The following is a 15,583-nucleotide window of genomic DNA, read 5'->3' as shown; positions in this document are numbered from 1 at the left end:
GGGGGAAGTGATTAAAATCAGTGATGCTCAAGAGGTTGGAATGAGAAACATAGAGATGTCTGAGTTGTGGGGCTGGAGGAGATTACAAAGATAGGCAGAAGCGACGTTTGGGAGGAATTTCAAAGCGTAGATGAGGATTTTGATTGTGAGTCAGTGTAGGGGCTTAGTGTGAATGTAGGCAGCAGCATTTTGGATGACCTGCAGTTTGAGGGATCGAATGTGGGAGAATAGTCAGGTATGTGTTAGAATGGTCGAGTTTAGCAGTAACAAAGGATTTCAACAGCAGATGATCTGAGAGAAGGTTAAGAGGCGTTTGTGAATATAGATTGGGCCGTTTGCATGGAGGGAGAGATTTACTTGGAAACATAGAAAATAGAAGCAGGAGTAGGCCTTTCGAGCTTGCTCCGCCATTAATTTTGATCATGGCTGATCATCAGATCAATATCCTGATCATGTCCCTTGATCCCTTTAGCCCCAAGAGCTATGTAGAATTTCTTCTTGAAATCAGACAATGCTTTGGCCTCAACTACTTTCTGTGATCGTGAATTTCACAGATTCACCATTCTGTGGGTGAAGATATTTCTCCTCACCTCAGTCTTAAGTTAGGGAGGAGAGGACAGCAATAACCGTGGTGGAGAGAGAACATAGTGATTTCAATTTCCATCTCAATCTATCATGGACAGCTTTTCAGTGCAGAGATTGAAGCGGGAAAGCAGTGAAGATACCTCAGTAATTAAATTTTAATCGTACTTGGGAGGATGGTGGAGAACGATGATGTAGAACAAGGCGAGATGCTCAAAAAAGAAAGTGCCAGAGAGTAAAGGATTATGCCAAGGTGCCATCTGGTAACGCTACACCACCAACCCGACATTCTTAGCTTTAATTTAACAGTCACTTTGGATAAAACGCAAAAATTACTTCATTGTCCATTTTATAGCTGTGAAATTATTTATTTTCCCCAAACATGTATACTGGTCTCCTGGTTGCAAGATGGACCCAAATGAGGAGGCTTACTTGTCCCATCCTATAGCATCTAGGGGGAAAGAAATGATTACTGCCCCAACATAGTCTCAAGCGTTCAAGGAAGAATTCTAAACTTTAGGGCCTTGACAGCTGAAGGCATGGTTACCAATGCTGGAGCATAAACATTTAGGATGCTTAATGGAGGAGTGCGGCGCTCTAGGAGGGTTGTAGGGCCAGGGGAGATTACTGAAAAAGGGAGGGTTGAGGGCAGGGAGGGATTTGGAAAAATAAGGGTGAGAATTGTAAAATTGATGATTTTGCTGTATCAGGAGTCAATATAGGTTCGGCATCAATGATATGATGGACTAATAGGAGCTGCTGCAATTTGGAGTACAGACAATAGAGTTTTTGTAGCCTAAGGTTTATGGGAGGCTGGCCAGGAACACACCAGAATAAGTTTCAAGGTAATAAAGGTATGAATGAGGCTTTCAGCGACAGATAAGCTGAGACAGAGATGGAGGTGGGTGATGATATGGAGGTGGAACTCGGCAGCTTTGCTGATGGAGTGGACGTGTAGTCAGAAGCTCTGCTAGGGATGTAGGAAGGATACCAATAAGCAGGCTCAAAGGTAACAGTTTCTGGCTTGCTCCCATTGTCACGCACTAGTGAATATAGAAGTAGGGTAGAGCAGATGAATGCATGACTGCAGAGATATTGCAGGAGTTGAAGGCTTTAGATTCCTGGGACATTGGGACTGGCTCTAAACAAGATAGACTGAATGGCCTCCTGTGCTGTAATCATTTTGTGTATCTATGAATTTTAACCTGGAGAGTGAGTAGACAAATACTGCAGGTGTGGTGTGATTCTGTCCATATGGATAAGGTAACTGCATGGTCTGGCACTAACTACTATTTAAAAGTACCACTTTTATAGTTGGAAGCCTGTGTTATTTTTATATATTAAAATAAATAAACTTGCATGTGTTTTCATGTGCATCTTGTATGCACCTATACCATGGGCTGATGAAGCATATAGCACTGTGAATGTGCGTTTTACTTGAAGAATATTATTTGTGCATGCCATGCCACTAAAATATACTTGAAATTTAAAGCTCGAGGCTTCTTGAATAGCTCCCCTTGTGCTTTTACACAGATTGCAGTGATGCAGGCAGAGCTGGAATCACAGTGGCAGGCTAAGAGTGACCGGATGCTAGCCTTAGCCAAGGAGCAGCACAGTCAGCAGTATCGAGAAGTCTGTGAACAGCGGGAAGGCCAGGAGCTTAGGATCTCCCAGCTGGAGGCAAAGGTGTGTAATGCCTTGGAATACAGGACATGTGTAACCCTGCAGGATCCAGTAGTTTAAGTGCCTTTGTTCAAATGTGTCGAGGACTTGTCCATTGAGCTGGCACAATACTCGAGGAATCTTGTTTTAATTTTAATCATTCCTTCCAAAGGGACAGAAGTGTTCTCTTTATGCCTTTTGTACCACTCTGTATGCAATGACCTGTATCTTTCCTCAACTAGGAAACCGTGTTTGCTGCTGTGACCAGTTTTTGGGGGATTCATTAGAGCAACTTGCAATAACCCTCTGATCAACCTTTTCTCTTCTGAAATCAGTATAGCTATAAAGAAGGTAGAATTTAGGGAGCTGGGAAGTAAACTAGCAAGAAGGACCTCAAAGTTAGTTTCTGGATTGGTCCAGTTACATACCAGCGAGTAAAGAGTAGGGTTGAGTAGTTGAATGCATGTTTGCAGATTTCTGTGAGGACTTTAGATTCTTTGGGCATTGTGACTGGTTCTAGACAAGATGAGTTGAATGGCCTTCTGTGCTGTAACCATTCTGTGATTCTCTGAATTGTAACCTGGAGAATGAGCAGGAGCCTCTGTTTTATGCCTGGTGTGCTGTGTTACCTGGTATCACTGCTGTATTTAAAAAAATTATTCACCTTTCTTGTTTTTCCTCCTTCCACACACGAAACATTTCTCACCTCCTCTCTCGAAGTCGCTGCTGCCTAATGTCAGGGTGTAATTCCTCAAATGCCAGCAGTCTGTTGTCAACATCAGGAAAGATAGACAGAGCTCTCAATTCTCAACCTCAGGATATCAATTTACAGCCAATGAACTGTTGAAGTGTTGTAACTATTAGAAAAGCAACAGCTAATTTTTTCAGTGAAGTCCCATGAGCATCAAAGTAATATTAATCATATTTGTTTTGGCTATGTTGATCGAGCGATTAATTATTGGCAGTAGAACTCTACTGCTGTCTTTCCGAGCGTAGATACCTGAGAGGGCAGATGAGACCTTAGCAGGGTAGCCACTGTTCATCTAAGCCTAGATGGTGAATGTTAGCATCAAACTTAGCCTCATCTTGTTTTTGCATGGTGGTCATATGCTTGAGTTTTCCGGAAGGGGTGTTAGTTGTCTAGATAGGGAAGTGGGATGAGTTTGTATGGGGTGGTGAGTTTAGTCTGTCTACAAGGTTCTGGTCTTCATTATTAGAAAAAAAGGATGTAGAGGCAATAATGCAAAAAAGATTGCGAAGGTGATTCCAGAATTGATGAAATACTTTGCATGTGGAGACTCAGTAGGCTGGGGCACTTTTCATTAAGACTGAGGATGGATCTGAGCTTGAAAATTTTGAAAGGACATGGAAGGGTACATGTAGGGAAGATGTTTCCACTTATAGGGAGCCCAAACCTAGGGGGCCATAAATAAGATGGAGTTTGCACATTCTCCTCGTGTCTGCGTGGGTTTTCTCCGGGTGCTCCAGTTTCCTCCCACAGTCCAAAGATGTGTGGGTTAGGTGGGTTGGCTATGCTAAAAATTGCCCTTAGTGTCCTGAGATGCGTAGGTTAGAGGAACTAGTGGGTAAATATGTAGGTATATGGGGGTAGGCCTGGATGGGATTGTGGTCGGTGCAGACTCGATGGGCCGAATGGCCTCTTTCTGTACTGTAGGGTTTCTTTGATTCTATTTCTATGATTTAATAAATCCGTGTGGTATTGAGCAGAAATTGTTTATCTGTAGAGTGGATTAAACCTGGAACACATCAATTACCATTTGCAAAAGGGATTTTCAAACTTTGAACAATGTTAGTTTTATGTGCCGTCCCGGCATGTTTAGAATCATTGAATAGAATCATAAAATCCTACAGTGTAGAAGGACGCCATTCAGCCCACTGAGTTTGCACCGACCACAATCCCACCTAGTCCCCGTGACAGTAAGGGGCAATTTAGCAGGGCCAATCCACCTAACCGCATATCTTTGGACTGTGGGAGGAAACTGGAGCACCCAGAGGAAACCCATACAGACACTGGGAGAATGTGCAAACTCCACACAGACAGTGACCCAAGCTGGGAATCGAATCCGGGTCCCTGGCGCTGTGAGGCAGCAGTCCTAACCACTGTGCCACCATGCCGTTCAGCTAGTAACTTGCCATCTGATTCTCCAAAGCCTGTCTACTATCTACAAGGCACAAGTCAGGGGTGTGATGGAATTCTCCCCACTTGCCTGGACGGGCGCAGCTCCAACACACTAAGCTCAACACAGGAGAAAGCAGCCTTTCTCAGGAAGTTAAGGAGGGTATTGATTTGAAAGGAAGGCTGCAAAAATGACTGATAACCCAAAAGATTTGGAAAATTTTAGAAGCCATTGAAGGATGATTAAAAATGATACAAATAATCTATCTTGAGTTTGCTTTCTACTCATTAACTTGTACTAAGTACTAAAACATTAGACAAATATTTTAAATACTAACTGCCTGAAGCTTACATGAGCGCCACCTTCCCCCTCTGCACCAAGTTCTTAACTTTTACTTTCTGTGCTCTATGACCACTGTGTGTCAGCAGATACCACTGACTTTTTAGAAACTGTTTTACACTACACTCAGTTACATGAGCTCGTTTAGCTTTCTGCTCTGAGTATTTAGTTCAGGAAATTGGTTACAGCTGGTTAATGTTTCTGTGTTGGGACTGTTGGGGTGGACGAGGGTAATGAACATTGCTCTGCATTTGAAACACTGCGACATTTTCACATTGTGACTCTTTTTGTCATTCTCCAGTTGGCATCATTGAAACAGTCTCGTCAAGTGGAGGAAGAGAGGCTGTTGTCCCTCCAGGAACAGACAGATGAGCTGCAGGCACTGAAGGAGCGGGTAATGCTGTTTGTACTTGCATGGAACATAATATGTTAAACTAGTTGAGGTATTCAATTCTGCAAGAAGCAAAGTTTTTTTTGTCCAGCCCTGTTATGGTGGGAGGTGGATTGGGTGACTAACTTGCAGGGCAACATAAACATAAGAATTGATGGAGGCCATAAGAGAGAACTTCCGTTTCCAAAGCACCTTTCACATTCTTGGAGCAGGGTTACGGTTATACTGCATATTCATGAAATGCACCTGTGCCTTTTGGTCCCTTACCTAAGGAAGAACATACTTATTCTAGATGAAGTGCAAGACAGATTCACCAGACTAGTTCCTGGAATGATAGGATTGTCCTGTGAGGAGGATTGAGTAAACTAGGCCGATATTCCCTGTAGTTCAGATGAATGAGCAATGATCTAAGTGAAACATATCAGGATAGATGGCAAGAGGGTATTTTCCCTGGGTGGGGAATCTAGAATACGTGATCTTGGATTAGGGGGTTGACCATTTAGGACTATGATGAGGAGACATTTCTTCACTTGGTGTTATGAATCTTTGGAATTGTCTACTGTGGATGCTCAGTTGTTGAATGTATTCAAGACGGAGTTTGATAGATTTTTCAGTACCAAGGGAATTGAAGGAATCAACGAGGGAAAAGCCTACTAGATCATCAATCTACCTTATACCGATATGACAGTTTTAGTAGAGGTGACCATTGTATAGTCCTTGCAAAGACACAATCCTTTTCGCATTGAAAATGCCATCCATTTTGTTGTGTGTTACTATCACCGTGTTCATTTTTTGTGGACGTCGCTGGCTGGGTCGGCATTTATTGCCCATCCCTAATTGCCTCTGAGCTGAGTGCTTGGGCATTTAAGAGTCAACCACATTGCTGTGGGTCTGGAGTCACATGTAGCCTGACCAAATAAGGATGGCAGATTTCCTTCCCTAAAGAGCATTAATGAACCAGATGGGTTTTTACGACAATCAACGATGGTTTCCTGGTCATCAGTAGACAATTAGTTCCAGATTTTTATGAATTCAAATTTCACCATCTGTTGTGGTGGATTTGACCTGTGGTGAGCATTACCCTGGGTCTCTGGATTACTAGTCCATTGACAATACCACTACACCATTGCTTCCCCTATAAATGGGATAGATTCAGAACAGATCCATCAACTGAAAATTGCATCTCCATGGGACGCTATAGGCCATCAGCAGCAGCAGAATTGTATTCAACCACATTCTATAATCTCATGGCTTGACCTATCTCTCACTCTATACATCGTCATCAACCTTTGTTTAATGAAGTGTGGGAGAACATACAGATACAGCACCAGGCATACCTAAAAATGAGGCATCAAGCTGGTGAAACTACACATCCCATGAAATAATGAGAACAGATTTGGGGATAGTGCAGCAAGGTGGAGTTGTTGACCCCAACTATTTTCTTTCGCCAGTTCTCTTTCTTCAGTGTCTTGCTTCCCATCATTGGACTTCAACTACCTACCCACTTATCAGGCTTTGTTGACAAAATCCCTCTTGTTATAAAAGGTGTCCTCAGAGAGCGTTAGAGTTCTGTAAGTATCAGTTACTTCAGAAAAGCAGTTACCATTTGGGTAATCTTTCCCAGATTTAAAAATACCCTGCAACAGTCTGAAAAGGGTGGCTGAGTTCTGTAGGTGCTAGTTGAACTTGGTACTCTATTCAACCTATCTCTGTTTACTAACTCAGCAGATTGCTGAAGACATTGCTAATGTATGATGAATGCTGTTTTCCACATTTATAAGATGTTACCAGGAATCAATGATGAGTCCGATCTTTTGTTTAATGTAGTCTTGCTTTATTTATAACTTTGAGCTTTTTTGCTCTTTCTAATGCTTAGTTTTGGTCTCTGCGCACTCATGCCTCATTTAGAACTGATCAGCCTCTCGTGGATGTGGTTTCTTCTTGCAGCTTATTGTTCTATTGTGTAGTATCATTTTACACATCAAATAAAATTAGTGCCATATTTGCTGAGTTATAACAATGGTATCTGACAGTAATGGTAGACTCCTTGTTATTAGCTAATGTCCAATCTGTCCTCTCAGCTTGGACATCCACAGAACTGGTAGTTTATGATGTGGCTTTGATGCTTGGGGGAATTTCTGGTGCTGCACTACTTCTAGCCTTCCTCGCGGTACATTGGATATTGTGAGTTTGGCATTGATGGTCCTCGAAGCATAATGAACCAAATTTCAGTGCTTGCTCACACATGGGCCACTCGGATGCAGTGTTCTCTCGAGAGGTGGTTGTAATGCAGAAATCTGCAATGCTCTTATTTTAGGTGTCCTTGTATTGTTTTGACCGACAGTTCCCCATTGTGTCACAGTGGCAGTGGTTAGCACTGCTGCCTCTCAGCGCCACAAACGCGGGTTCAATTCCAGCCTTGGGTGACTGTCTGTGTGTAGTTTACACATTCTCCCCTTGTCTATGTGGATTTCCTCTGGGTACTCCAGTTCCCTCCCACAGCCCAAAGATGTGGGTACAATTTTGTCTTTTAAAAAGCATTTAGACAGTTACATGGGTAAAATGGGTATAGAGGGATATGGGCCAAATGTGGGCAATTGGGACTAGCTTTGGGGTTTAATAAAAAAGGGCAGCATGGACAAGTTGGGCCGAAAGGCCTGTTTCCATGCTGTAAACCTCTGACTCTGCAGTTTAGGTGGATTGGCCATGCTAAATTGCCCCCTGGTGTCCAAAAGATGTGTAGGTTAGATGGATTAGCCATGGTAAATGTATAGGGTCATGGGGATAGGCTGAGGGAGTGGGTAAGTCGGTGCAGGCTCGATGGGCCGAATGGCCTCCTTCTGCACTGTAGGGATTCTGTGATTTGCTGGGGAATCTGGCGTGATACATGTGGTTTGCCTATATAGGTTGAATTTTCTGGAGGGTGGTCTCCACGCTATTGAGCCCAGCATGATGAAGGATTTAGTTTGTGATTTTTGCCCTTTCATTGAATTCTCCTGATGGACTTAGAGTGTCTTTGGTAGAAGCACTCCGGAGCTCTAACTTGACACTACAGCAGACCCAGGATTCCACGCAGACAGTGGCCTGATGGTATAAGAACATAAGAACATAAGAAATAGGAGCAGGAGTAGGCCATCTAGCCCCTCGAGCCTGCCCCGCCATTCAATAAGATCATGGCTGATCTGACGTGGATCTGTACCACTTACCCGCCTGATCCCCATAACCCTTAATTCCCTTACCGATCAGGAATCCATCCATCCGCGCTTTAAACATATTCAGCGAGGTAGCCTCCACCACCTCAGTGGGCAGAGAATTCCAGAGATTCACCACCCTCTGGGAGAAGAAGTTCCTCCTCAACTCTGTCTTAAACCGACCCCCCTTTATTTTGAGGCTGTGTCCTCTAGTTTTAACTTCCTTACTAAGTGGAAAGAATCTCTCCGCCTCCACCCTATCCAGCCCCCGCATTATCTTATAAGTCTCCATAAGATCCCCCCTCATCCTTCTAAACTCCAACGAGTACAAACCCAATCTCCTCAGCCTCTCCTCATAATCCAAATCCCTCATCTCCGGTATCAACCTGGTGAACCTTCTCTGCACTCCCTCCAATGCCAATATATCCTTCCTCATATAAGGGGACCAATACTGCACACAGTATTCCAGCTGCGGCCTCACCAATGCCCTGTACAGGTGCATCAAGACATCCCTGCTTTTATATTCTATCCCCCTCGCAATATAGGCCAACATCCCATTTGCCTTCTTGATCACCTGTTGTACCTGCAGACTGGGCTTTTGCGTCTCATGCACAAGGACCCCCAGGTCCCTTTGCACGGTAGCATGTTTTAATTTGTTTCCATTGAGATAGTAATCCCATTTGTTATTATTTCCTCCAAAGTGTATAACCTCGCATTTCTCAACGTTATACTCCATTTGCCATATCCTCGCCCACTCACTCAGCCTGTCCAAATCTCTCTGCAGATCTTCTCCGTCCTCCACACGATTCACTTTTCCACTTATCTTTGTGTCGTCTGCAAACTTCGTTACCCTACACTCCGTCCCCTCCTCCAGATCATCTATATAAATGGTAAACAGTTGCGGCCCGAGTACCGATCCCTGCGGCACGCCACTAGTTACCTTCCTCCAACCGGAAAAACACCCATTTATTCCGACTCTTTGCTTCCTGTCGGATAGCCAGTCCCCAATCCACTTTAACACACTACCCCCAACTCCGTGTGCCCTAATCTTCTTCAGCAGCCTTTTATGGGGCACCTTATCAAACGCCTTTTGGAAATCCAAAAACACCGCATCCACCGGTTCTCCTCCATCAACCGCCCTCGTCACATCTTCATAAAAATCCAACATGTTCGTCAAGCACGACTTTCCCCTCATGAATCCATGCTGCGTCTGATTGATCGAACCATTTCTATCCAGATGCCCTGCTATCTCCTCTTTAATAATGGATTCCAGCATTTTCCCTACTACAGACGTTAAGCTGACCGGCCTATAGTTACCCGCCTTTTGTCTCCTTCCTTTTTTAAACAGCGGCGTAACATTAGCCGTTTTCCAATCAACCGGCACTACCCCAGAATGCAACGAGTTTTGATAAATAATCACTAACGCATCCACTATTACCTCTGACATTTCTTTCAATACCCTGGGATGCATTCCATCCGGACCCGGGGACTTGTCCACCTTCAGTCCCATTAGTCTACCCAGCACTGCCTCTCTGGTAACATTAATTGTATTAAGTATTTCTCCTGCTGCCAACCCTCTATCGTTAATATTTGGCAAACTATTTGTGTCCTCCACCGTGAAGACCGACACAAAAAACGTATTTAAAGACTCAGCCATATCCTCATTTCCCACTATTAACTCCCCCCTCTCGTCCTCCAAGGGTCCAACATTCACTCTAGCCACTCTATTCCTTTTTATATATTTATAAAAACTTTTACTATCATTTTTTATATTAATTGCTAGCCTAGCTTCATAGTCTATCCTTCCTTTCTTTATCGCTTTCTTAGTCTCTCTTTGTTGTTTCTTAAATTTTTCCCAATCACTTGTTTCTCCACTATTTTTGGCCACTCTGTACGCAGCTGTTTTTATTTTAATACTCTCCTTTATTTCCTTCGTTATCCACGGCTGGTTCTCCCTTTTCTTACAATCCTTGTTTTTTGCTGGAATATATTTTTGCTGAGAACTGAAAAGGATCTCCTTAAAAATCCTCCACTGTTCCTCAGCTATCCGACCTGCCAGCCTGCTCTCCCAGTCTACCTTAGCCAATTCATCCCTCATCCTATCATATTTCCCTCTGTTCAAACAGAGGACACTGGTTTGAGACCAAACTTTCTCCTCTTCCATCTGAATCAGAAATTCGACCATATTGTGGTCACTAGACCCAAGAGGGTCCTTCACAATAAGATCCTTAATTCTACCTACCTCGTTACACAATACCAGATCCAAAATAGCTCGTTCCCTCGTCGGTTCCGTAACATGCTGTTCAAGGAAACTATCCCGACAGCATTCTAAGAACTCTTCCTCCATTCCACCCTTACCGACTTGAGTCTGCCAGTCAATGTGCATGTTGAAGTCCCCCATGATTATTGCCGTTCCGTTTTTACACGCATCCCTTATCTGCTTAAAACATCTAAAAACATTTCCTCAATCATAGAATTTAACTGCAATTTGTTTGACTTCTCACTACACTTTGAATCAGATGTTACACAGTGTACTTGTGTCAGTGTATTTAATTAAAGTATTTGTGTATTTCAGTATTTATCCCTCCAGAGCAGAGCCGCTGCAATGAAGGAACACTATGACGAACAAATCCGCGAACTACAACAACGGCTCTCTGCAAGCAATGATGCATCCCATTCAGGCGACACTGCTGAGGAGGTATGGAGAGTGAGCTTTCATCAACATCACAGTAAGGCAATGATAGAAACTCGTATTGTCGAGCTGATCTTACCACTTTTTGGTTTTAATGGTATTTTGCCCCTTGGTTTTCCATTTTCCATCCTAACCAGGTGTTTGGAGCTCTGGTACTATGCCACAGTCACTGGAAGGTGCCTGTGAGTAGACTAGGACTTTCCATCGTTTTGCTTTAATTCTCCTTGAGAGGAAAATGCTTGGCTTATCTTTGTTGAGAATCTGGGTGCTTGGTGGCAGGCGACAACAGATACAAACCCAGCTCTACCTGCTCCGTGGCTCTGCTGTTCAAGGCTCCACTGAACTTAAAGGTGAATGTGGTGTCAAAAAGTTGACCACCTAGTGGATCCCGTGGATGATCTGACTTTAGCTGCCTCAGCAATCTAATATCCTGAACACAGCCATTACCCCTAGCCATGTGCGTCTGATATTGTCCATGGGTAACTTGCAGAGAGTACATTTGTGCCCGTTCTGTGACCATGAAACGGTCTTATTCCTTGTAAATGTCCAATCAAAGATCGTTCAGTTGTCCATCTAATCAGAAAATCAGGCCCTGTGTTTCTTCAGTTCGTGAAGGGATTATGGAAGTGTCTCACCAATGTGTTTCGTCAATGTGCTACATGGGGCGGCACATTTAGTCAATGTGCTACATGGGGCGGCACGGTAGCACAGTGGTTAGCACTGTTGCTTCACAGCTCCAGGGACCTGGGTTCGATTCCCGGCTCGGGTCACTGTCTGTGTGGAGTTTGCATATTCTCCTCGTGTCTGCGTGGGCTTCCTCCGGGTGCTCCGGTTTCCTCCCACAGTCCAAAGATGTGCGGGTTAGGTTGATTGGCCATGCTAAAATTGCCCCTTAGTGTGCTGAGATGTGTAGGTTAGAGGGATTAGTGGGTAAAATATGTAGGGATATGGGGGTAGGGCCTGGGTGGGATTGTGGTTGGTGCAGACTCGATGGGCCGAATGGCCTCTTCCTGCACTGTAGGGTTTCTATGATTCTTTCTATGATTCTATGTTGGGCAGCACAGTGGTTAGCACTGCTGCCTCACAGCGCCAGGGACCCGAGTTCAATTCTGGCCTCAGGTCACTGTCTGTGTGGAGTTTACACATTCTCCCTGTATCTGCATGGGTTTCCTCCGGGTACTCTGGTTTCCTCCCACAGTTCAAAGATATGCGGGTTAGGTTGATTGGCCATGCTAAATTGACCCAAGAGTCAGGGAGATTAGCAGGGCAAATGTGTGGGGTTACGGAAATGGGGCCTGGGTGGGATTGTGGTCGGTACAGACTCGATGGGCTGAATAGCCACCTTCTGCTCTGTAGGGATTCTATGATCCTATGTGACTGAAGGATGCTGCACAAAACAATGTTTTTTCTCCTATTCCTTCCCTCAACACAGCGCCACCCCTTCCTCTCCTCTAAGCCTTGAATAAATAGCCATCTCAGCCCAAGTTGTTGATGGTTGTGAGTTTCAAGTACATGACTGTCTATAAGCTGTCACCTAGAAACTAGAGCAAACATCACACTGCTCTGTGGTAAGATATGCTCTTCTGGGCTTTGATTTGAAGCATTTTAATGGGGGACATTTCTCTGCATCTAACTTGTACCTGACTTGAGTGTGCTCAATGGTGAATCTGGTAATGATGGAAATTCTTAGTTTCCCAATGTCTGTTGTTCATCCTGAAAAATCAACCTCAAAACCTGTTGTGATGAGCTGTAGGATGACACAAATTTTTCTTGCAGGTGAAGAAAATCATGAACGGAGTATTTCAGTCATTGCGAGGAGAGTTTGACCTGGATGAAATGTACAATGGCAGAGCAGTTCTGAGTGTCATCGTGAACACTATCAAGGTACAGACTTTGTCTGTTGTCGGTCAGCCCCAAGGAGTCAAAGGTTGGGCTTGTGTACCTGACCCTGCAATTAAAACCCACTGTCCATCCTGGCTATATAATCTTTTTTGATGCAGTCCTTTCCTTTGCCTATTCCCTCAGGCTTCAAAATAAACATCATGTGCAAATATAGCTAATATACAGGAGCTGGCCTCAGTCGCTATGCCTCCAGCTGTAGGAATAGATTTGGAGTTTTGTCTTTTTCTTTCTCATGCTGTGTGACAGCACATACACCACAACTTGTCAACAATATAGTCCCTTTATCCAATGAAGCATCTCAAAGTCCTTTATAGAATCAAAGTCAGGCGCAAGGTGACGCGCAGCCACATGTTAAAACTGGCCTGGTCGAAGAAGTGGATTTTAAAGGAGGATAGAGAGGTAGAGACAGAATTTGAAGGAGGGAAATGCAGAGTTTGGGCCTTTGGCAGTTCAAGGCACAGTCCTTAATTACGGAGTAAAGGAAATTGGGGGTGCACAAGAGAACTCGAGGATACAAAGTTTAACCACAAGTTTAGATAATGTGTGAATGGTGGGAATATGACAAGACCCATCGTATGTCTGCATTTTCCTGTGGGAAAATCCATGATCTCCTGTGAGAAAGAATGGAAATCTATTTACCAATCTTCCCTGACTGTATTTTGACACAGAAAAGCTTAACTTTAGCACAGCAGAGCTATTGTCTTGTCTTTTTTTCCAAAAGGCACAAATCTTGTTGAAAGTACAAGCCACACTGGAAGCAATATAAGAAAATGCAAAAATACATTAAAAGAGTGATCAGTGGAATAAAGATGATGCAGGAAAAATAACAGGCAATAGAGGCTAAACACACCATGAGCAAACATTCTTTCAGGGCAATCAGAACAGGCATTCACAAGAGAAGATATGTGCTATTTAGGAAAATCAGTAACTCCAATTATAAATGTTAAAAGGACTCGAACACATAAATTCTTAGAAAAAGATGGTGTTCATTTCAGAAGGCTGAGCGAGTTGATCTGTGAGGGATTTTGATTTGATTTATTATTGTCACGTATTAACATACGGTAAAAAGTATTGTTTCTTGTACACTATACCAACAGCATACTGTTCATAGAGAAGGAAACAAGACAGTGCAGAATGTAGTGTTACAGTCATAGCTAGGGTGTAGAGAAAGATCAACTTAATGCAAGGTAGGTCCATTCAAAAGTCTGACGGCAGCAGTCGGTTGGTACGTGACCTCAGACTTTTGTATCTTTTTCCCGATGGAAGAAGATGAAAGAGAGAATGTCCCAGGGTGCTTCGGGTCCTTAATTATGCTGGCTGCTTTGCCGAGGCAGCAGTAAGTGTAGACAGAGTGAATGGATGAGAGGCTGGGTTTGCATGATGGATTGGGCTACACTCACGACCTTTTGTAGTTCCTTGTGATCTTGGGCAGAGCAGGAGCCATGACAAGCTGTGATGCAACCAGAAAGAATGTTTTCTATGGTGCATCTGTAAAAGTTGGTAAATTTCCTTAGTCTTCTGAGGAAGTAGAGGCGTTGGTGGGCTTTCTTAACTATAGTGTTGGCATGGGGGGCCAGTACAGGTTGTTGGTGACCTGGACACCTAAAAACTTGAAACTGTTGACCCTTTCTACTTTTACTGACTGAGTACCTTTGTAATGGAGTGTTTGGATATGCCAATAAATTGGGATGAGGCTTATTTATAAAGGACTAAATTTACATGGGCAACTAGGTCCCTATAGTCTTCCATGTGAAAGTAATAGAACTCTATCAGAAGTAAGCTTCAGCATAATTTAAAATCCAGTAAACAGCATGGATTCGGAGGGGAGAAATCCTGACTGAGCAGCTTCCCAAACTAGATTGTGGAAAGTTCTGCACCATGCTATATCACCCATTTTCAAAGCAGTAGGGAACCAGGGAGTGGATAAGAAATTGGCTGAAAGGTAGAAAGTATTGTGTACTTGATTTACAAGTGTTGAGCGATGGCCCCAGAGCTCACTATTTCTAATTTATGTACACAAGCTGGATTGAGAAACTCAGTGCAAGCTGGTAAAATTTACCAACAATACTAAAAATTGGAAGACTCTACTTAGAAATCATAGAATGAACTGGACAAAATGAGCAAGTGGACAGAACAATAATAGCCAGTGAAAATGCAGCTAAGAATATAATACTGCATGTAGAGAGGAAGAATAAGCATTGCAGGCACCGAGTGGTCAATGGTGCAGAAAGAACTTAATGATTGAGTAAATTCTACATGGCCAACCAATGGAGAGCAACAATCAAAGCCAATAGGATGTTGAAAATCATTGCCAAATAACCATATCAGAGAGGAAGTCATGAGCTTTGGTTAGGTCAGACCATGCATACTGTTCATTTTTGGCAGCTGGGACACAGAGATGTCATTCAACTGCTGGTGGCAGTGCAGGGAAGGATAATAAGGCTGATTTCACCTGAATTGAGGGTCTGAGTGGTGTGGAAAGACTGGAGAGATGTGTTTTTCAACTTGGAAAGGCTGAGTTTGAGATGTGATCTTATAGAATTCTACCACTATAAACACTGGAAAAGTAAATTGGGGATACGTGTAGGACAAGGTGACGTGCATTCAAAGTACTAAATATTAATTTAGGACTGATATCAGGAAATTCACGCACAGAAAACAATGTACAGAATAGACTTCCAGGAAT

The 15,583-nt window shown here is 43.4% G+C and overlaps 1 protein-coding gene across 1 annotated transcript in view; it reads left to right on the top strand.

Moving 5' to 3' along the window:
* The window catches only part of LOC144502572 (FK506-binding protein 15-like), an 85,574-nt gene that overhangs the window by 61,741 nt on the left and 8,250 nt on the right, over window positions 1-15,583 (top strand). The window contains exons 23-26 of the mRNA XM_078226676.1: window positions 2,116-2,268; window positions 5,023-5,115; window positions 10,879-11,001; window positions 12,772-12,879. Of these exons, the coding sequence (XP_078082802.1) occupies window positions 2,116-2,268; window positions 5,023-5,115; window positions 10,879-11,001; window positions 12,772-12,879 (477 nt within the window). The remainder of the gene's footprint in view (window positions 1-2,115; window positions 2,269-5,022; window positions 5,116-10,878; window positions 11,002-12,771; window positions 12,880-15,583) is intronic.

This window comes from Mustelus asterias, chromosome 13, assembly GCF_964213995.1.
Source record: "Mustelus asterias chromosome 13, sMusAst1.hap1.1, whole genome shotgun sequence".
Lineage (NCBI taxonomy): Eukaryota > Metazoa > Chordata > Chondrichthyes > Carcharhiniformes > Triakidae > Mustelus > Mustelus asterias.
The sequence above is the reverse complement of the archived record's forward strand: the minus strand, read 5'-3'. Positions and strand labels throughout refer to the sequence as shown.